This window comes from Hermetia illucens, chromosome 4, assembly GCF_905115235.1.
Source record: "Hermetia illucens chromosome 4, iHerIll2.2.curated.20191125, whole genome shotgun sequence".
In the NCBI taxonomy this organism is placed as follows: domain Eukaryota; kingdom Metazoa; phylum Arthropoda; class Insecta; order Diptera; family Stratiomyidae; genus Hermetia; species Hermetia illucens.
In genome coordinates, this window is record NC_051852.1 from 158,223,348 (window position 1) to 158,244,799 (window position 21,452).

The 21,452-nt window shown below is 44.5% G+C and overlaps 1 protein-coding gene across 1 annotated transcript in view; it reads right to left on the minus strand.

Moving 5' to 3' along the window:
• LOC119655813 (metabotropic glutamate receptor 2-like) overlaps positions 1–21,452 on the minus strand; it is a 195,636-nt gene that overhangs the window by 53,359 nt on the left and 120,825 nt on the right. Inside the window, exon 11 of the mRNA XM_038061918.1 lies at positions 3,248–3,438. Coding sequence (XP_037917846.1) covers positions 3,248–3,438 — 191 coding nt within the window. The remainder of the gene's footprint in view (positions 1–3,247; positions 3,439–21,452) is intronic.

Below are 21,452 nucleotides of genomic sequence, written 5' to 3' on the forward strand. Positions count from 1 at the left end.
CAAACTGCATCGCCGCCACACCAAAGCGTGGAATCCACTATCGACTGAAACTCTCGGCACATGATATTGCCGTAATGTCTTTTAGAGAAATCGCCTCAGACCACTGCGTGAACTTGTCAATGATTATGAGGCAATACCTGCAACCGTGCGCGTCTCGCAATAAGTCAATGATGTCGAAGTGGATGGTGCCAAAATGCTTGGTGGACCGAAGAACACATTTCTGACATGCGATGCACCGCCTGGTCCAAGAATTAATGTTCTTCCTCATGGGCAGCCAGAAGTATTTCGTAGTGACTAGTCGGTGCCGGTCTGTATGCCTGGGTGCGCCAGATCGTGAACGGCGTTAAATACTCGCTTGCAGAAAGCGGCCGAAATGTATGGTCTCTTTTCTGAGGTCTCGCAGTATAAAGAAGAAGTCGAACCGAAAATGGAGAGCTCCCTCAAAGTGCATTTGGATTTACTCCTCAGGCTCTGAAGAACAACGTCGTCCTTCTTTTCAATGCGTGACAAAGCGTCAGCAACTACGTTGTCTTTTCCAAATATATGGTGGATGTCGGAGTTGAACAGGTGCCTGAGTTGATAAGGAGACGCTTCGCCGGGTTTCTGTTTTGAGACAAATATAAGACGCTTGTGGTCCATGCGCATTGTGGACAGTCTGCCTTCTAGGGAAGAATGAAAGTATTTTATTGCTAGATATGAGACATTAACTCACGATCGTAGGTGCTGTAGTTCCTTTCAGCGGGGTTCAATTGTTTCAAGAAAATGCTCAAAGGCAACCAGCTGTGGCTCACCTTTTGGTGAAGAACAACAATTATGGCAGTGTCTGAGGTATCGACAAAAACGGCTAGCGGTGCATCGTGTTGACGAAATGCAAAAAGCGAGGCTTCCCGCAATTGTTGCTTCGTTAATCCAAAATGCCTGGATAGCCTCTCCGGACCACTCAACCAGACTTATATCTTTGGTTTCCGCTCAGATGGATAGTTATTAAAGATCGATTGATGGTGGACGACCTTCGGTAGGAAACGGCGGAAGAAGTTTAGCATACCCAAGAACCTCCTCGGACCCTTAACAGTTTGGGGAAGCGACATACCCGCGATTGCTTGCCCTTTTGCCCGGGTCCGGTCGGATGCCATCAGGGAAAATATTATGGACGGTAAACCTCACATGCGGTTGGGGAAATTCGCAGTTTTCAATGTTGAGGACAAGATGGGTCTCAAGGAGACGTTGAAAAATGCATTCACGGTGCACTATACGCTCTGAAGAAGAGGAGAAATGGAGAAAAGTTTAGGTTTTGTAGAACAGAGTGGATGAATCTCCGAATTGTTTGCACCACATTACACAGTCCAAAAGTCATCCCGGTGAACTCTAAGAGTTTGAAAGGAATTTTTTTGGAATGTCTTCGGAAGTTACATGGATTTGGTGATAGGCCTTGGCTAGATCCAAGGTATGCAAAATACAGCTACCAACGAGAGAGTCCGCAAAGTCATGAATGAGCGGCATTGAATATTGGTCTGGAATAGTCGAAGAGTGTAGCGTCTATAGTTGGCACGAGGTCTTCATTCACCATTTGGTTTAGGGACCATATGGAGTGAATCTGCGTTGAGGATGGTAATAGAGGAGTCTGCACCCAAGATAAGAGTGCTAACGTTCGCTATAATAAAACGGCACGAATACGTACATAGGAGTTCCAAACTCAGGTCTACTTGCCTGTAGCGATAAATGCAGGTCGTCAATGAATTTGCTGCCGCCAGTTTCAAAGCCTGAAATGTTAGTCGAAAGTACTTGGATACAGGGAGAACCGAAACTTGAGCGCGTGGTCGAGGGGTCGTAAATGGGAAGGTAACTTGTTGTTGTGCTTCGGATAGCTGTCGTCAGGGCCATCGAAAGGTTTAGTTCTTTTCGCTGTAAAGATGCAAAGGCTGGTACACTTTGTGGCCTTTTCCGCGAACCCTTGGTGGTCCCTGCATGGCCCAGTACCTATTGAGTGTCCTGACTATTTTCAGGAGCGGATCTCAAACTGTTACGCAAACTTCATACCGGATGGACAGCACTAACGGTGTTGGCTAGTTTTGCCACGGTGGTTGCCAATGCGACAATTGACTGACGTAGTTGCGCTAATTTATCCGGCCCGTCGCTCAACACCTCATTAACAATGGGCCGCGAGTGCATGTCATGGATTTTATCGGCAGTTGTGAGCAGTATGTCCAGCGAATCAGAGTCCGCGCATGCCAAAGTATCTGCTGAAGCTGCTGCAACCACAAAGCTTTTTTCGCAGAGGTCGTCTCACCATGAACTCAACCAACATATGAAAGCCTTGATCATTTCTAGACAAAACCAGGGTATTTAGAATTTTCAGAATTTTTCAAATTAATTTCAGACTTTTCCAAACAAAATTCACTATTTTCTATTTCAAATTCAGATTTTTTTGGATATTTTATTATAAAGATTTATATCAACTTTTTACCACTGGATAAGGAAAGGTTTGGAATTCTTTGAAAAAATGTGAGTTACCCATCAATTTTCTATCATTGTTTGTTTAATTCGATCTGGAAATATAATGGTCCCATGGCGTCTTCTAGGATCGCTCCATTCTTTGTGACGCTTTCTTGAGCGTACGCCTATCTTAATTAAGAAATTAAGTAACTTTATGAAGAAGACAACTTCATCACTTTTTTCTTCAGACCAAATGCCATAATCCATTTCATCAGCTAATGACAGAAAAATCACGGGCGCTCAGATTTGATCGGAAAACCGCAGCTCCATCCTTATCTAATGGTAAAAAGTTAGTAAGTAAAAGTATAAAACTATCTAAAATATTGGAAAAATTCTGGATTTGAAATGGAAAACTCTGAAATTGATTTGGAAAAGTCTGAAATTAATTTGTAAATTAGTTTGGAAAATTTTAAATTTGGTTTCAAAACTTCTGAATTAGGCTTGAAAAATCTACATCTTCGCGTTGTATTCTTCAATGAACGGGGTTATCTACTATCGCGGGTTTCAGATTGCTTGCTTTAGCGCTTAGTAAATTCTGTCGGAAAATTACTTTCTTATGAAAATCTCCGACCAAGAAAAGCAGTTTGAGGAAAATGTATGGAATGAATGATATTTGGAAATTCTACTTGATATCTAGAAAGGGGGTCTTCTGCCTGAGTTATACTAAGATTATTCATCCTTAACAATAACTGCATTCCCTGACACCTGCATCTTTTATAAAGTTCACTAAATTTATGCAAGGAATAGTACTTACTTCAAAAATACACTAACTACAAAAAGAGTGATAAGGATGCCAATCGAACTGAAGGACATGGCACCTATTGCCCATGCTGATTCCGGTCGTAAATAAACTTCGGGAATTTCCTGACATACTTCCTTCCAGCGATTCGGTAAAGTTCCCAGTCGACAAGTTAAGCATTGTGTTTCGTCAGCAGGATGGCGGATCTGCAAAAGATAGAAAGTAGAATTGAAAATGTGGTGGTAGTATGTCGGTAGCGACAGTGGTTGAGAGGAATTGCAAGGTTACCGAAAAGGTCTTCAAAACTCTCGAGCGTAGCTCGATTAAATTGTAACTTTATGATAGCGAATCGGGAGAAGTTTTCTGCTTTCCCTGGAGCTACTATAAGATTTGTACAACGATTCACTTTCTCTTTTGAGGGTTGTCGTGGGGGTTGAAAGTTTGAATGATATATGTTTGTTCAAGCCATCATTGTGCCGATTAGTTATATAATGTTTGCACTGTTAAATTACTCCTAATTTCAGAGCTAAAACTTTGTGCTCTCGATAGTTACATCAAAATATTCTATAATGTATCACTTAATAACTCGATGAATAGTCGACTACTTGTTTAATACCTAAAACCGTGAACACCGAATTCAACTCAAGATGATTATAAACCCAAATGTACCCAGTTAGGCGAACAGGACGAAGTCAGCCCTTTGGCAAATATTGCTTGAGCTCTAAATAGATGTATGTATCCGAACCCGCTAGGAAGAGGGCAAACTACTTACAATATCGTAGGAATTTACTACTCAGTGCCTGACTGGGGTTGTCCCTTATTCCCAGAGTGATACTTTAGAACTAGGTTATAACAATGACACAAGACTCCGTATTCTCAGCATTCGCTTTATGTCCCAACAGTGAGTGCGGTAAACTTCGTAGTAAACCTTTCCGTGTTGCTTTGCGACAATATGAGATTAAGTTGGGTCGAAGTTTTTCTGTTATTTCAAGTTCTAAGTGGACGTATATCGTACGTCTCCTTAGGAAATGATTTATGGAGGGGATTCAAGTGATTATAAAAGTGTGCGACTTGAAACTAATATTTCACTTAAATAGTCGTCTATGCCAGCATTGTTTCTGTGTGATTGTGTTGATTTTCAATAGTGAAATGGATGCTAGGCTTTTCTTGAATTTCTGAGTTCCGAAATTCTGTTACTAGCGTACAAAGAACACCAACCTATATATCTGTCTATCAAAGTAGGCAGAAGTCTTTAAAAGGTACTAGCCCACACCGCACATCCATAAAACCTTTCATACGTGAAGCGTCGAGCTTCAGCTCTTTGATGTGGATAGTTTCTACCAAGCAGGTATTTTGCTCATAAGGCCAAATCGTAAAGAATTCCTGTGTTCGAAAATGTTAAATTTCCACATTCAGATGAAATGTCCTTTTTGAACATACCAAGGCCGTTATTGTACTTTCGTCCCTTGAGAAACTAGGTGATATTATAATCGATTTACCCATGTTTTACCTCCGGTACTTCTTGATGACAACAGTTCTGTAAGCCAACGAACTCCCTTTTGAGCATTTTGCTGCCATCTACTTCTACTATACGCAAGTCCTCGAGGATCAACTTTCGTAAGGGCAACTTTCACAACTAGACTCCCATTCTCTCATCATTAACTTGCGACCAAGCCCTCTCCTTTTATTCCATTCTGTCTGTCCTCCTTTCTAGTTACGTTCCTTCCTCTTCTCTATTCTTCTTCCTCTCACCCCCTTCTGAGTACAGGTTCCTCTGAATCTCCTGCCATTCTCCTCTTTACTCCCTCTTTGGTAGAGTACCTCATTGACACCCTTGTTGCCAATATCGGACCCGGCTCCGATAGTCTTCCCAGCTTCTTCCTGATTAAAACCTCTACGTTCAGTTCCCTTCCTCTCTGCATTAGTTTCAATAAGAGCCTCATAGAGTGTCATTTTCCCATTTTCATGGAATGAAGCCCTTATTTTTTCCATACACCAAGGCGGCAACCATACTCTTGTTGAGAATTACCGCCCTATTTCGCACCACTCTTCCTACTCCAAGATGCTCTGGAGGGACGTCGTTGACTGGTTGACCACCCACTTCGACCACTTTATAGCTAAGGAGCAGGCCGGGTTCATCAAACCTCAATCCACTGTTACCAATCTTCTGGATTTCACCAAGTTCGTGGCCAAATGCCTCAACTCTCTACAGGAAGTCCACGCCATTTACACGAACTTTTCTAAGGCCTTCGATTTCGATAACCCCGAGGTATTATTGACCAAACTCGCCTCTCTCAACATTCCTCTATTACTCTCCTTCCGATGCTGTAGCCTTTCCTTTGATGGTTGCACTTCTAGTCTTTCCGCCCCCCCCCCCCTCTGGTGTGCCACAAAGATCCATTCTAGGTCCTCTCTTATTTTTATTCTTTACTAAAGATCTCCCAACTATCCTCACTTGTCCTTACTTTTTATACGCCGATGACCTCAAGCTCTTTTCCTGTGTTTCGTCCTCAATAGACTGCACTTCCCTGGAAGCAAATCTGGATACTTTGGCCCATTGGTGCACAGTTAATAAGTTGGCTCTTTAGCTTTAAGTGTAAACTACGATCTTTGCTTTTTTACTCCTTCTGACAGCAATATGTAATTATAATTTATTCTGTCCTCTGTCTGTCTTCTTCGTAAGCCATTACCTTTGCCAGAACCTGCTATTGTCCGGATGACTTAGTTGTTAGGGTGCTTAGCTGCTGCGTTGGAAGGTCTCGTTCAAATCCCACTGAAGCTAAAGCAGTTCGTATTCTATTGTTACATTTCTTTTACTAAATAGCAGTCAATAGCAGGATGATATCCGAAAATCCTAATTGTCGAAAAAAGTGCTCCCTATCTGCCACCGATGCGCAGAATCGAATGCATTGGTACTATTCTTTCCGCGAATAGTACTACCAGCTAAGCCAGTAACAATTAAAAGTTGTCTAGCTTTGTAAAAGCTACTCCGCCAATCTAACAGGCCCTAACCAAGCACAAGTAATCGATTACATCATTCGCTCCTGTATTTGCCTTATTGAATCTAGAAGATATATATGCCATAGGAAGAAGCTTATTCATATACGGTTCCCGTTCGGTAGGGTATAGGGCGTCAACCACACCTACGCGGAATCGTTCGCGAGTATCTGAAATGCCCTTCAGCTCCCCTCACGACTTATCGAGACGCATGCACTCATTCTCTAGAGTTCTGCCCCAAGTGCCCTTGGGCCTCTTTGTCCACCTTAGAAGAGCGGATTCTACTGCAAAGCGTAGCCAGAGATGCAACTGTCGCCCCTCCTTATTCCGATCATATTACGTACGAGTACCTGGCCAGTGCGCCAACCAAGTTCTTCGTTTGAGGTAGTGTCACACCAGTGCACTCCCATGACATGACGCAGACAGGCATTCATGAAAACTTGGAGCTTTTGGAAACAGTGGAGTTCACTTTCCATGTGCTACTCCCATATAGCAATACAGAAAAAACCCTAGCACAGAACAGTCTCAACTTGATCTTGGTGTTGAGATAACTGCATTTCCAGATTTTAGACAGGGAACAGAAGAGGACCTAGCGCTGTTAATGCGCCGCACAATATTCAGTCCGTAGAAACCGTGCTGATGATTGATCGAATCCTTTGTTTCTCTGCCCATTAATGCAGAAAGGGAGAGTGCGAAGACCAGTCATACTGAGAATGATGATTTTGTTGGTGTTTATCTCCAGTCCAACTCTACTTACCTATCTTTCGAAATCCGGAGCCATTTGGACAAAGTCCATGACCCCCGCCCCCTATGAGAGAGCAAGCTAATGTCATCAGCGGAGTCGAGGTGTTTGAAGAAAAATGTCATTGTCCTTTAAATTCCTCTACGTCCACGACAAAAAAAGAAATAATATCGGTGAAAGGATGCAAGCAGCCATTATTATTTTAGCTGTTATCTTTGGAACGACAGGGAGCATGCATATATCCCTCTAATTATCACTTCAAAACGGGTCCCGTTCTTTGGGATCTTGTAATCATTCCCTTCTTCCACTCTCAGGGAAAGGTCACGGATTGGCAAGCTTTCTGTATGAGTGGAAGTAGCTGATCTGCATTAACTGCAAGGGCAGCGATAAATATCTCTGCCGGGAGAGCGTGAAGCTCAGGAGTTTTACATCATTTGAGTGCATTGTGGGGCAATATGATTTCTCTTTTGCTTTGAGGAACAGTCCGTATATACATGTTACGATGACTAGCCATTTCATCCACAGGAGGAGGAGCTTCATCGGATATAATACGGTTAGAACTATGGTGAAGTGTTCTTTCCACCTCTTCAGTTGTACATCATCGTGGATGAACGTCGGCTGTTGACATCCTTCACAGTATCATCGAAAGATTTGCGATCACATGCAAACTGTTTCGTGATGCGGTATACATTTGTGAAATAATTTGGATCTGCGGCATCGTCCGCTTTCCTGACTAACATATCAAATGACCAATAGGAAATTCTCTCTTGTCACGGCCTATACTACGCTTAAGTTCTCGGGACTTCGTTCGATATCGGAGTTCGAGCAGCGGTCACTAGACCCTTCAACTCCATCCGTTCATTGATTCGCTTCCACGGTTCCGCAGTCAGCCAAATATTATGACGCCCCTTCGGGACATGGCCGACGACCTGTAGTACCCGAGAAAAGAGCGTTTTCGATGGCAACCCGATGCTCAACGATATTCTCAGGCGGGTTACTCAGTATATCTGCCGCTCGATCAGCAAATTGTTCTCCCGCTGTCGAACGACAGCTGGGTCATACAAGAGGTCTATTTTGGACATGCAAAGGAACAAGCGGCAATGCAGAATATATTTTCTTCGATATGCAGGCCTCTAATATCTCAGGGGAAACCACAAATTTATTCTTTACAGAGAACTTAGTTAATATGTCCTGCAGGCCCCTCTTTCTCTCTCTCTTTTGCTATAGAAATAATTAATGACTAATTTTGAGAAGGGTAAGAGGGCATCCGATCTATGTAGATGAATAACCTCTATAGATATGCGCACATTGGATTCGAGTACCTTAAAGTGTTCGCTATTTTGTTTCAGTTTGCATTTTCTGCTGGATTTTCTTTATCCTTATTCCTTTCCTTCCAGAGGGATTCTTACCTACTCCTTTCCCTTCCACCACTAGACAGCTCACCTAATTCACTTAAAACTAATGCAAGGCTAGCCATATAAGGGCAATATCTGTGGTAGAAAAGGAAGACGAGGCAGACCTTGCCCGAGCTGGAGCGATGGCGTAGGTCAGATCGCCAGGCAGCTTTTAGGAATACCGAATTGGTCGATCTCGGCGCAAAACCGGGGTGTCTGGAATTCCTTACTAGGGTAGACCCAGACCGGATACTGGCTGTTGCGCCGTTGATGATGATGGAAACTTGTCAGGTCACTATTTTACCACTTTTTGTTGAAAAATGATCAACAGTCCGTCTTTTCTTTCGCACAATATGCACTTCGAGATTGATAAACTTGTCAGTGCCTTTCTTTGATACCCTTGTGAAATGTCCGTTCATGAGGCCTTTTACGCACATTTTTAGTAAGGTCTAGTCTTTCAGACAGCAGGTTCAGAAAAACGATCCATTTACAAATGGGAAATGCTTGCATCTTGTATCCAAGTTCCTCAGATGGGAAAACACTTCTAAGTTCATGCGCCCATCTGTAATAATCCAAGGTTTGGGAATGGGCAAGACATTCGCGGCAGTTTTTAGGAACATCGGGACTGTTACCTTTCTCTTTAAAGCCCCAGCAACGGAATGAAAAACAGGCTGATGAACTTAAATAATTCCTGGACTGCACTTCCTTCTAATGGTGGATATCGACAGCAACACGTGCAAAAAGCAGAAGCAACCAGACTTCCCACTGAGAATACCATAAACGCCAAATGGATAACAGATAATCCGTTGTAGAAGGAACTGGGAAAGAAACAGAGGGACACCACTCTAAAGCAGACATTATCCAGGTAATCTCCAAGGTTCAAACAAGAAAGCGAAGAAGGGCAAGAAGGAACAATAAGTCTCTCATTTTGAAAACTGTCTACCTAAAATCGAAGTGAATATGAATGGTGAGCCTCGAAAGCAAACGGCGGGAAACGAAGGAGGACTAGTTCGTCAGTTTTGCTCATTAAACTGATGCAAAGTTCTGGATAACTTTTTTCGCGATTGAAATGGTTGACGCTATTCTTCGGAATGTCGCGAAGGTGAACGTTAGAACATTCACGACGCAGGCGAAACTTTGCAGAGCTGCGTTGGAAGGTCCTTCCATGAGGAGGGTGTCCGATATTCCTTCTATGTAGGAGCGTGACACACCTACCTTGTCATCTAAAAGGAAACTCTGCAGCGCAATTGATAAAAAGAGAGTTTCCTGCTAGGACCTAATCGACTAGGTGAATGTCGATCGGTAGGGACTCAATTATAAACCCGTCACCCTGAAAATTGAGGCTCTACAAAATTCTGCTCACTTAGTGCCGAACAGGCAGACCAGGAATTATTTTCTAAAGATGCCATGCGTATTAAGGACAACAGCGTGAATGGTGTCGAAAATTGCCCACTTTTTACCAATGAAAAGCTTGAAGAGGTTTTCTGTATGAAAAGGAAGAAGACGCCACGTCCTGACGGTATGTCGGCAGAGATACTCCACCATCTGCCGGACTTACTTTTCGGTGCTATCAATGCTTGCTTTAAGGAAGGCTTTCCTTGCCGGTGGAAGGTGGCGAGGATTGCGCTGGTCAGTAAGAGGAAAGGGTACTGACCGTTCTGTATGGTTACCACGGCCGGAAAAGTAGTCGTAAAGCTCATCAAGACTAGAGTCCATGGAGCGATATGTTACCAAGGCAGTTTGGTTTTAGAACAAGGAGATGCACGGTGAATGTTATTCTGGAAGTCGTCGATGTGCTTCACTGATTGATATCCTGGCATTCTATAATTGCCTGATTTAAACTATGTTACGGGGATTCTAGGCAGATGAGAGAGAGTGAGAGAGAATTTCCACGAACACTTTCGTATTCGAAGTATCGCGAAATGGGGGACTGGTGTATTCCTAAAGAAAAACGGCTTAGGTGGCAGAAACTCTCAAATGTTTACTCAAGTGTCTTAGTTTACGTGAATTTTCAAACTTTCGAATTCATCCAAATATACCGGCCGTAATGCATCCTTAATTTTCAGTGGAATTTGCGGTTTACAGGCAGAAATTACTTACATTTTCGGAACGTACAATTTAAAATTTACCACTCCGTACGATGCAATACTTGATGAACTTAGTACAAATTTAATCTGCAAGTCAATTAAAATGTCTGTGCTTATCCTTGTGGAAAATTTAATCATTTGCGTGAAAATATCATCGCCTACGGCAGTTATACACTAAATGGTCCTACTTTGTTGTCTTGAAATCAAAAGGAAATTTGAGGATGTTGGGAATCCTGAGTCCAAACCCATTGGATGACAGACCGGACCACTTGAGAATCAACTTACTTTTTCTCTTGTGGTCCACAGACTCCTCTTTTGTGGGTTTAACATCCAGATTTATCAAAAAAAGTGACTCGCGGTTTCGTCCAGGGCAGAGGCAACTCATCAGACGCTGCCTCACCTGCCTGAATTTACGTCGAATTTCACCTTAATATAATTCGCACTCATGTAGTGTTTGCGATTATATATAAATGGAGAGATTACCACCACCTGCCGATCCTTTCGGTCACGCTGCTCCCAGGCAGAGGAGGAAATCTTCTTCAAACCACCCCCGACTCCCCCCCTACCCCGTGGAACCACCTTTAGGTATTACACCACGGGGTGGAGTTAGCTTACTTTAGCTAGGTCTCCTTCCGTCTACCCGCGGGGTTCGTAACCGCGTCTTCCTCACTTCTTCTGTTTTTCGCAGTTTTTCCTGGATTACAGCGATCATGAAATTGATCGCATCCCAGTCTTCCTGACAGGCTATCATTCTTCGGACAAAATTTTCCGGTGATAGCACTTCACCTAGAGTTTCCTCCAGGTTCCTCCTTTTTTCCACAAACCTAGGACACTAGAAGAAAACGTGCGCCGGGTCCTCTGGGACCCCGCAGTTTGGACAATTAGGCGAGGTGTCCAATTTAAACCTGTACAGGTATTGACGGTATCCTCCATGGCCGGTGAGGAACTGGGTGAGATTATAATTGATCTCCCCATGCTTTCTCTCCAGCCACTCCCCGATGGAAGGGATCAACTTGTAAGTCCAACGACCCTTTTCTCACTGGTCCCATCGCTGTTGCCACCTGCTTATGGATCTCTCCCTTTCGGCTTTTTTCACCTGAGATAAGGGAGAGATGGACCTGGTGTTATAAATGTTCATCATTTCGATTGCCAGGATGCCAATCGGCATCATTCCCGAGATGACGAACTCTGCATCGTCTGAGACGGTCCTGAAGGCAGAACACACCCTTAGGGATGTTCTTCTGTAGACCGCACTCAGTTTATGTGTATTGCCTAAAACCTGCAGTGCTTTTCCCCAAACTGGGACTGCATACAGCATGATAGAGCTCACCACCCTGCCTATGAGCAGCCTGCAAGTATGCCGCGGGCCTCCTACGTTCGGCATCATCCTTGCCAGAGAAATACTCGTGGTGGATGCTCGTTTACAAGTATGCTCTATGTGCTGCTTAAAATTCAGTCCTCCGTCTATCATCACCCCCAAGTATTTGATGGCCGGCTTGGAAGTGATGAGACGATTCCCGATTCTAATACAGGCGTAATTTCGTTTCCGGCGCTTAGTGATGAGGACCGCTTCCGTCTTTTCCTCCGCGAGTGCCAGTCCAGCACTCTCTAACCAAGCCTTAATAACACTGATTGCTTCGCTTGAGTACAACTCAGCATCCTCGAGATGCTTTGCAACCACAACCAGTGCTATATCATCGGCGTAACCCACCACCGTAGCCTCCTCCGGAACCGGAAGGTTGAGCACATCATTATACATGATGTTCCACAGTAGTGGGCCCAGTACAGAGCCCTGGGGGACACCCGCGGAGACAACGTACTCTTTGGATCCGTCATCGGTATCATACCAGAGTGTCCACTCTTTCAAGTAGCTATCGATAATAGCGGCGAGGTAGGTGGGAACACCAATCGTCGCCAGAGACTTTCGTATAAGGTTCCAATTGGCCGAGTTAAATGCATTCCTCACATCCAGGGTCACCACCACGCAATATTTGCTGGTACAACCCCTTCCGTGAATTGCATTTTCCGCCAAGCCAGTAACCATTTTGATGGCATCAATGGTTGATCTGGCTTTACGGAACCCATACTGCCTATCTGAAAGGCCCCCTTGGCTCTCGACGACTGGAAGTAATCTATTATAAATGGTCCGCTCCAACATTTTCCCCATAGTGTCTAGAAGACATATGGGTCTATAGGAGGACGGTTCACCTGGAGGTTTGCCAGTCTTAGGCAACAGTACCAGCTTCTGCCGCTTCCATGGTGCAGGAAAAATACCCTCCGACATGCACGTTTCAAACAGTTCCGCGAACGTATCCGGTCTACTTTTGACGGCAAGTTTGAGAGCCTTATTCGGTATGCCAGAAGACCCGGGGCTTTACTGTCGCCTATTTGACTGCAGATCTCTAGCAGCTCGTCCCTGGTGACTGGTGGAAACGGCGTCATATTCAGGGGGCGCTGGAAGGTGCCAGCACCCCCCTCTTGCTGGGGAAATAACCCCTGGATTATTTTCAAAAAGAGCATAGGGCACGTGATCTGCGGAGACGATCGGCCTCTGAATCGTCCTGTCATGATTTTATAGGCGCTACCCCACGGATTTATATCCGCTTCCAAACAGAGCCCCTTAAAACATTCCCTCTTACTTCGCTGGATGGCGAGCTTGAGGTTCTTGCGAGCTTCCCTATAGGCATGCTTCTTTTGCCCCTGATCGATCCTACCTATTGCCCTCTGAGCCGTTCGTCTGGCTCTGTGGCAAATCGATCGAAGATTGGCAAGTTCACTATTCCACCAATAATTGGGTCTTCTAGTGGGGAATGAACATCTCCTAGGCATCGACGCGTCACATGCTTTAGAGATGCTCTGTGTGACATGGGGAGCTCTACCCGTGGAGGTGCCTGCTTTGCTAGGCAAGTCTAGCCACACCTCCATGAATGTCTGCTCATCCATCGCTTTGGCAGACCATTCTGGTATTCCTCTGGATTTCGTCTTCCGGGGTGCGGGTCTCCTGCCTTGTGGCTCCATCCTTAGTTCAAAGGTGATTGCCTGGTGGTCGCTGTACGTGAAGTCCTCACTAACTTGCCAGGAAATGTCACGTGCTAACGCAGGGTTGATAAAAGTCAGATCTACAATTGACCCAGTTCCCCTTTCCGATAAGTGTTTATATCGCCTTCGTTAGCCAGAACCACATCCAACTGGGCGAATGCTTCTAATAAACACCGCCCCCTTGCGTTAGTCTCTTTGCTGCCCCACTCGATAGCCCACGCATTAAAGCCACCGGCTATCACCTTTGGACTCCGTCCCTTTGCATCGTGAACAAGATCGTCTTCCGGCAATATGCCGGTTATTCCCTTCCCTCCCAAAATCCTCCGGATTTTGCTAACATTTCCGCCTAGGTCTTTTAGGTCGGGGTCAGATTTCACCTTCTTCAGTATCTCCGCATATGTTAGATGTCCTCTGCTGGAGATTACAATTGCCTCCGGGCGAATTCGCACCTTTGGTTTCTTATTTCTTTTTTTATTCACGACCTTAGTCCAACCATCGTTCTTATTTTCTTTCAGTTTCGGTTCGCTAGCCGACTTTCCTACTTTTGGCACTTTGGCCCTTCTGAACTTTTAGTTCCCTTTGTTGGACTGGTCAAGACCCTTTTTTTCCTTTTTGGGGCCTGTTGATTCGCCAAAGCTTCCCCCTCCTTGTCTCTCACTCTTTTACTTGAGCGAAGGTCGGCGACTTTGTGCTTGGGTGTCACTTGGGTCGCCTGTGACACTGTTGAGGCTGGGATGTCCGGCTTTTCCTTAGGCTTTCTTATTTCTTCCTGTGACCTATTATAAAGCACCCTGATGGCTCTCACCATGTTCTTAATGGCTTGGTGCACGTTGTGCTTGTCCTTGATGAATTCGGACAGCTCAACTATTTTAGTCCCAAGCTGCATAAAAGGTAGTTCTTCTGGATCAGGGCTCTGTTCTCGGTGAGTCCTGGCCAGACTACTCCTTTTACTGACTCCTTCACCTTTTTCAGTTGCTGAGCTCCCATGAGCTTTCTCTTTTGCCGGCTTTGATATTGGAGGAGATCGTAAAATTGATGAGCTTCTCCTGAATGGATTTATTTGTTGCTGCTGGAGTACCTCTTGATTAGATCCGATGGGTGTCGAAATCGCCTTTTTTGGCCAGCTATCTCCTTTTAGCCCATCATTCTTTGCCTTCGCAATTGGTGTTCTTGGCAGAGTTGTGCTTCGTTTGAACACCTCCTTCTCCAAATCTAAAACACTTGTAGTATTAGATGCAACGGTGGCCAAGTTGTCCACCACCGAAGCACTGCGGTCGAGGGATATCGCGGCCGGGAGCCCGCTTGCTCACTCCCAAAAGCCGCCGGTACTGGGGTTCCGAGCCCCTGCACCGTAACTTTACTCCTTCTCAATTCGTCATGTTGGTTTTATTTTCTGGGTGTCCTTCCCATAGCCATTTTGGTCCACGCACCAGAGATGAGCAAACACTAGCCCATGCACAGTCAGAAAAGAAAAGTGCATGAACACATATTTACACATCAATAGGTACGCCCCAATCCGCCACCTGGGGTCGCGCCTGATGGGAGATCTGGCCACTCCTCACAGGACAGACAGACAGACAGTAAACCGATTTTAATAAGGTTTTGTGTTTACACAAAACCTTAAAAAGGAAAACAAGCAGTGGCAAACAGCAGAGATGTCATTGCCAAAATGAAGAAATATTAGTATCCTTCGACATAAAAACGCTGTTCCCAAACGTACCATTGAACGAAGCTCTACACTTGTTCGAGGAGTAGATCACGACACACGAAAACTCAATGTATAAGAAACTGGCCTTCACGTGCATGAGTGAATCCTATTTCACAATCAGGAATAAATTGTATAAAACAAGCTCCGGGACAGCAATGGGCAATTCCCTTTCACCGCTCTTATACGAGGTATTTACGGAGAACCTGGAGGATGCACTCGAGGAAGCTAGGGCACTCCCGAGATTCTGGATCAGATACGTGGATGAAGTATTTGCAATGATCAAAAGAGAAGAAGCACGAACAAACCTTCACAAACTCAACCGAGCACACAGGAACATCTATTTTACCATGGAGATCGAAAAGGAAGGGGACATCCTGTCCCTAGGCTTAAAAATTATGGCATTTTACGCCACTGATCCAACGCAATTTCTTTGTATCCTTTACCGCAAGGCGCCTTTCATTGCCTTTTACAGTCAGCTAGAGCTCAGAACTACTGACTAAATTTTGGAAAAAAATATTAAAAATAAAATAAATTACAATTACGCAAATTCGCCTAATTTTAGGTGAGAAGAGTATTCAGTCAATTGCAGGGCTATAGATCCTTTGTGTGCGTTGAGATCAGGGGATATAACAGGATGTACCAATCAGAAATGTAGTGAGCAATGATAATTTTTGTGGATATCTATAGATATCACTTATGAGCGGCCATTTGGTGCTAAGTAGAAACGCCTTCGATACATGTCCTTGAGGGAGGGGTTGGGAACATTTTACATTTCCGAAAACAAAGGTGACTAATTGGCGCTGGGTATATTGCCTTTCTCTTCTCGAAAGACTGATTTAGAAGGTGTTCACAGTATTTTGCCTCCTGTTTTTGATTACCACCGTACGTGGGTTAGAAACGAAATTGCAATTTTTCATTCTCTTCTTCTTAGTTTTCAATATCAATCCTTTGAAAGTAGTTCTATCCCGACAAGGACCTACGTGTTTGAGCGAGATCCTTTTCCACCGCTGGAAAGGAGAGAAACGTTCCAATAAATCCAATCGAGTGAGTACGGAAGGAATTCATGGCACTATTTTTGCAATTCAACTTTAAAGATTCCGAGTGAGTGAGCATCGGCTTTGTCGCGGTGAGATAATATTTTTCTTGCCAAATGGAGTCGTGTCCTTTCAATTTTTCGTCGAATTGGTCCAATGATTCGCTACTACTCTAGTTTCCACTTTTGTTCTTTGCCTATTTCAATTTCCGTGTATGAAAGCGGTATACGACCAAATACTGTCAGGAAAATTCGACACTTTTCACGTTCAGGTCCTAATTGCATCTAGTTTTGCAACTAACGAATGTTTGAGGCTCCAAATGCATACAACCCTTTCAAATCTATCTATCTATTCTGGCTATGTATAACAAAAAGTGTAACATCGAGAGGAAAAGTCATACGTTTACATTCGTGGCCCTGAGATTTTCACCTTTCAAATGGAATTTATCTATAGCGTTGTCATAGCGCAGGATGTAATTCGGGAATAATTTGCCATGGAATATCCACGAGCACGCTTGCCACTAGCGTATCTCTCTTTGCATCGAATCAATTTATTGGCCACGTCCATAACCTCATTTAAGATTTTGTCAGTTTCTTTTCCCGATTTTATCTCTTTCGTTGTTTTTCGAGGAAAGGTCGCATGTAATCACATCCCATCAATATAGTTTCACGTATTCTTCATTTATTTGGATGAGCTCTTCAAAAAAACATTGAAATTAAATGTCAAGTTTTATGAGTGCAATTTATCTAGATCCGTTAAAGTAGATACTTCTTCTTTTATGTCGTAGTGATAGAAACTTTCTTAGTCCTCAAACTGCGTTTCTTTACGATTCCTCAAGGTTCACATAATGTTATCCGAGCAAATAAAAGGAAAACAGAGTAGAGTATCTGCTAAAATCACTTATTATTTCTTTATTATCTTCAAATCATGAGACGTGGGGATAGGGTAGGGTAGGTAGGTGGATACCAGTGGCCGCCCCGAGGAGCCCAATTAGCGCTTTGGTGCGCCGTTTTGATGCCACAAACTCCTAAGACCGTGACTGTTGTTATGGGAACAGGGAAGCGGAGTCCAGCCGGCTCGGATCTACAGAGCCAACCCGTAGCATTCACGAAGGAAAGCAGGTCTCCGACCCTGTAGCTAGAGATCTCTCTGAGGTCCCCAAAGAATGGTTTTCCCAGTGTCCGCAGCCTGACTCCAGCCAGAGCTGAGCAATCGCAGAGAAAGTGCATGAGGGTTTCCCCCCCTTCTCCGCAGCTTCGGCAATGCGAGTTGTAGGGTAAGCCGAGCCTAGCGGCATGGTCCCCTATGGGCCAGTGCCCCGTGCAGACCGCCGTAATCTTGAATACATTTGCACGCGTCTGGCACAGGAGCTCTCGTGATCGGGCTATGTTATAAGCGGCCCAAATTCTCCTTGACTTAGCACAGCTTGTAAGCCTTCGCCATCGCAGGCCCGTGGCTGCTAGGTAGTGCGAGTAGACTCTGCCCCCGACAGCTGCCAGCGGAACACAGACTGTATTCGCCAAGGGACTGCCAAGAGCAGAGCCTTGCGTGCCCAATCCGTCAGCCCGCTCATTCCCCTCTATGTTCCTATGCCCGAGAACCCAGAGGAGAGTGACCTTGAGCGTGCCGCCCGCGTCTTTGCACTGCCCCACCAGCCGGGAAGATGTCATCGTTGAGTACAAGGCCTTGATGGCCGCTTGGCTGCCGGTCAGAATGGCTATGTTACGCTTGGGGTCGAATCACGCTCCAGCCATCGACAGACTTCCAATATCGCCAGTACTTCCGCTTGGAATACACTGGTGAAACCTGGGGGACCATACGACTTGGATACACCGTGTGTATTCGAGAAAACCCCCGCGCCGACTCCATAGGCTATCTTCGATCCGTCCGTAAAGAATACCGTGTCATAGTCTTGCAACACGCCGCCGGTCTTCCACTTTGCCCTGGTTGGAAGGTCCACAGCAAAGTTTCTCGTGAAGTTCAGCTTGCGTGTGACATAGTCCGTGGGGGATGCCCAGATTTCTTGAGGTATTTCATCTAGGATGTTGCTGTGGCCGTAGGACTTCGCTGTCCAGCATCCGGACTCACGTAATCTGACGGCACTGCACACTGCAACATATTTGATGGGGGATAAGGAGTGTTCAAAATTCTTTCCGGGACCAGAACCAGCATTGCGAACCACGCCCATCAGCAAAATGTCGCCTTTTTCAAACACATGATCCACCGGATGCTAACATCGCTTGTAAGCCGTAGTGAAAGAGACGAAGCACATTTTTGAGGTCGTCAGACCACCGGCTCATCATCAACAAGCGCAAGAGGATGTTTCAACGGCAAGCGCTTACCAAGCGGACTCCGGATCAACACCCCAGAAGGAGAATTGTGTTGAAATTTGAAGCAATCCCCCTTTCGGTGAAATGAAAACTGTGGAAAAATGGTTTGAAAATCGTTTTCAGGAAACAACCCAGCTCAAAACCATTCCAGCATTGACCACGACCCCAATTGAACAAATGACCAAGTCTGCGACATACGAAGCTTCTTGTGTAGATTGCAGAAAATCAGACAAGCCAGAAGGAACATGGAAACACGTCTCTCTGAATGAAACAGAGTTGACGGAAAGCAAAGGGGTCGACAATTTTAAGATTGAAGATAGCGGAACGTATCTTCTTAAATAACCGCATTGTTTTGAAGGAAATATGAAATTAATCTAACACATAAGGGGTACAAGGAATTTAGACAAGGCCTTTCGGTATTGAAGTTTATAGAATCCTAAAAAACGAAACTAACTTAGTTAAGCTATTTTTATGCGGGAAGGGGCACGAATTTCATCTTTCCAGCTTCCAGTCTCTATGACTTTCTATGACGAGCACGATTTAACATCAGAGCGAGAAAAAAGTAGGCAGTTTGTCCAAAACTTAAAGGTATGGAAAACAAAAAAAAAGAATAAGAAACCATAGGTGTGAATTGAATAAAGACATATGTAACCTCCAGCAAAAGAAAACTATCCTATGCGGAGATACTGAGGAAGGTTAAATCTGACGTTACATCCAGGAAAGAGCTCTTCACTGCCTTGGAGCAACAATTCAAGTTGGAAGAATTCAGAGAAGAATCTACTGTGAGCTTAAGAAAAGCTAATGGTGATACTCAAACGGCCAAAATGCGACTGCCAGTGGAAACAGCGCAGAAGCTGTTGGCCCTGAGGAAGGTTCAGGTTGGTCCAGGTTGTTTGTCGACTAAGGGAACAGATCTCTCTAAAGAGGTACTTTAAATGCCTAATGTTAAAACACTTCGCCAAGGGATCCACCAGCGGCATGATGTCGATGGTGTAGTCAGAAAGGACATATTGCCAAGGAGTACAATAGAGACCCTAAAATCCATTTCGTGCGAATAAGAGGAGGACCTGTTAGACGATCTTGCTCACGACGCGAGATCCAAAAGTGATAGCCGGTGACTTTGATGCATGGGCCATCGAATGGGGCAGCAAAGAGACTAGAGATGGGGGCTGTGCTTATTAGATAGACCTCTACATGCCACATAAAGCATCTATAAAGCAGGTCATTCTCAATTATTGGTGGAACAAAGAACTTGCCAGCCTTCGATTGATTCACCGCCGATCCAGACGAACGGCTCAGAGCGCAGTAGGTAGTGAACTAATCCAGTCCTAGTCTTTACTGGGGCCGAACACAAGAAATCCTTAAGTTTTATTTATACACGGATCCATTTATTCAGCAGCGGCTTAAAATAACTTCACTTAAGATCGAATTGGAAATGTTGAAAACTTATTCGTACACCTCTTACTTAAATTGAAAAAGGATGAGTGACTTTAATTACTGAGATCGTGGTGCGCTCGCCGACGGCTGGGGCAGAAGAGACCGGTTCTTTTCCACGCGGTCCTTCTGCCCCCAACCAACGGCACATTCTCACCGCTAGGTCTCCACTCCCGTGCCGAGTTATAAAAAACGTGGAGAGCTCCGCCATCTACCCGCTCGTATTCGCAACATAATAAAAATAAATTTCGAAGGCCGCGAATCCTGCCACGCCACAGTAGGATCAATCAAGCTCAAAAGTAACATGCCTATAGGGAAGTCCGCAAGAACCTCAAGTTCTCCATTCAGCGTAACAAGAGGGAATGCTTAAGGAGCGCTGTTCGAAAGCGCACATAAATCCGTGAAGCAGGGCCTATAAAATCGTGATAGGACGATTCAGAAGCCAGGGGATATTTCCACATCAGAAGGAAGGTACTGACACCTTCCAGCACCCCCCGGATGTGATGCTAATTTGAGCACTAACCATGGACGAGGTGCTGGAGATCTTCAATCAAATACCGAATAAGGCCCTTAAACTTGCCGTTAAATGTAGACCGGATATCTTTTCTGCACCATGGAAGTAGCATAAGCTAGTGCTACTGTCTAAGGCTGGTAAACCTCTAGAGAAACCGCCCTCTTATAGACCAATATGTCTTCGAGACACTATGGGAAAAATGCTGGAGCGGTTAATTTATAACAGATTACTTCTGTTCGTCGTGAGCCAAGGAGGCCTTTCAAATCGGCAGTATGGGTTCCGTAAAGTCAGATCAACCATTGATGCCGTTAAAATGGTTACTGGCTTGGCCAAAAATGCAATTTACGGAAGGTTGTACCAGCAAATATTGTATGGCGGTGACCCTGGATGTGAGGAATGCATTTAACTGGGCCAATCTGAACCTTATACGAAAGTCTCTGAACCGTAATCGTAATCGTAATTCCATGATCAGACAGACAGAGGGTATACTAACTTTAGTAGGGTTCTGTTTTACACAAAACCTTAAAAAAAGTTTGGAAGCACGACTAATGAGATCCAGAAAGCGGTGGTAGAAACGGAGCTTATTGCCAACAAGCGAGCACTTGAAATGAGCTCAGATATGAATGCGGTTGTTAAAGAGGGCTTTTGCGAACAACATTTTAAATAGCATTTGCTGGCATTGAGGGTCAATTTGTTGTACAAAACCATTCCACCTTTAAATTGCTGGAAGTCCTAAAACCTATTTTAATTGATAAACGTTCAAATAGCCAAAAATTACCCTTTCTGTTGTTCCTTATTTTAGTTATTGTATAGCTTGATCATATCTGATATTGAATGTTGAATTTTTCTGCTTTAAAATTTATCGCTTTTCGTCTCTCTGCCATTCTCGTATCCATTTTAGGGAGGCATCTGAATTTGTTTTATTGACACAAGAAAAGAAC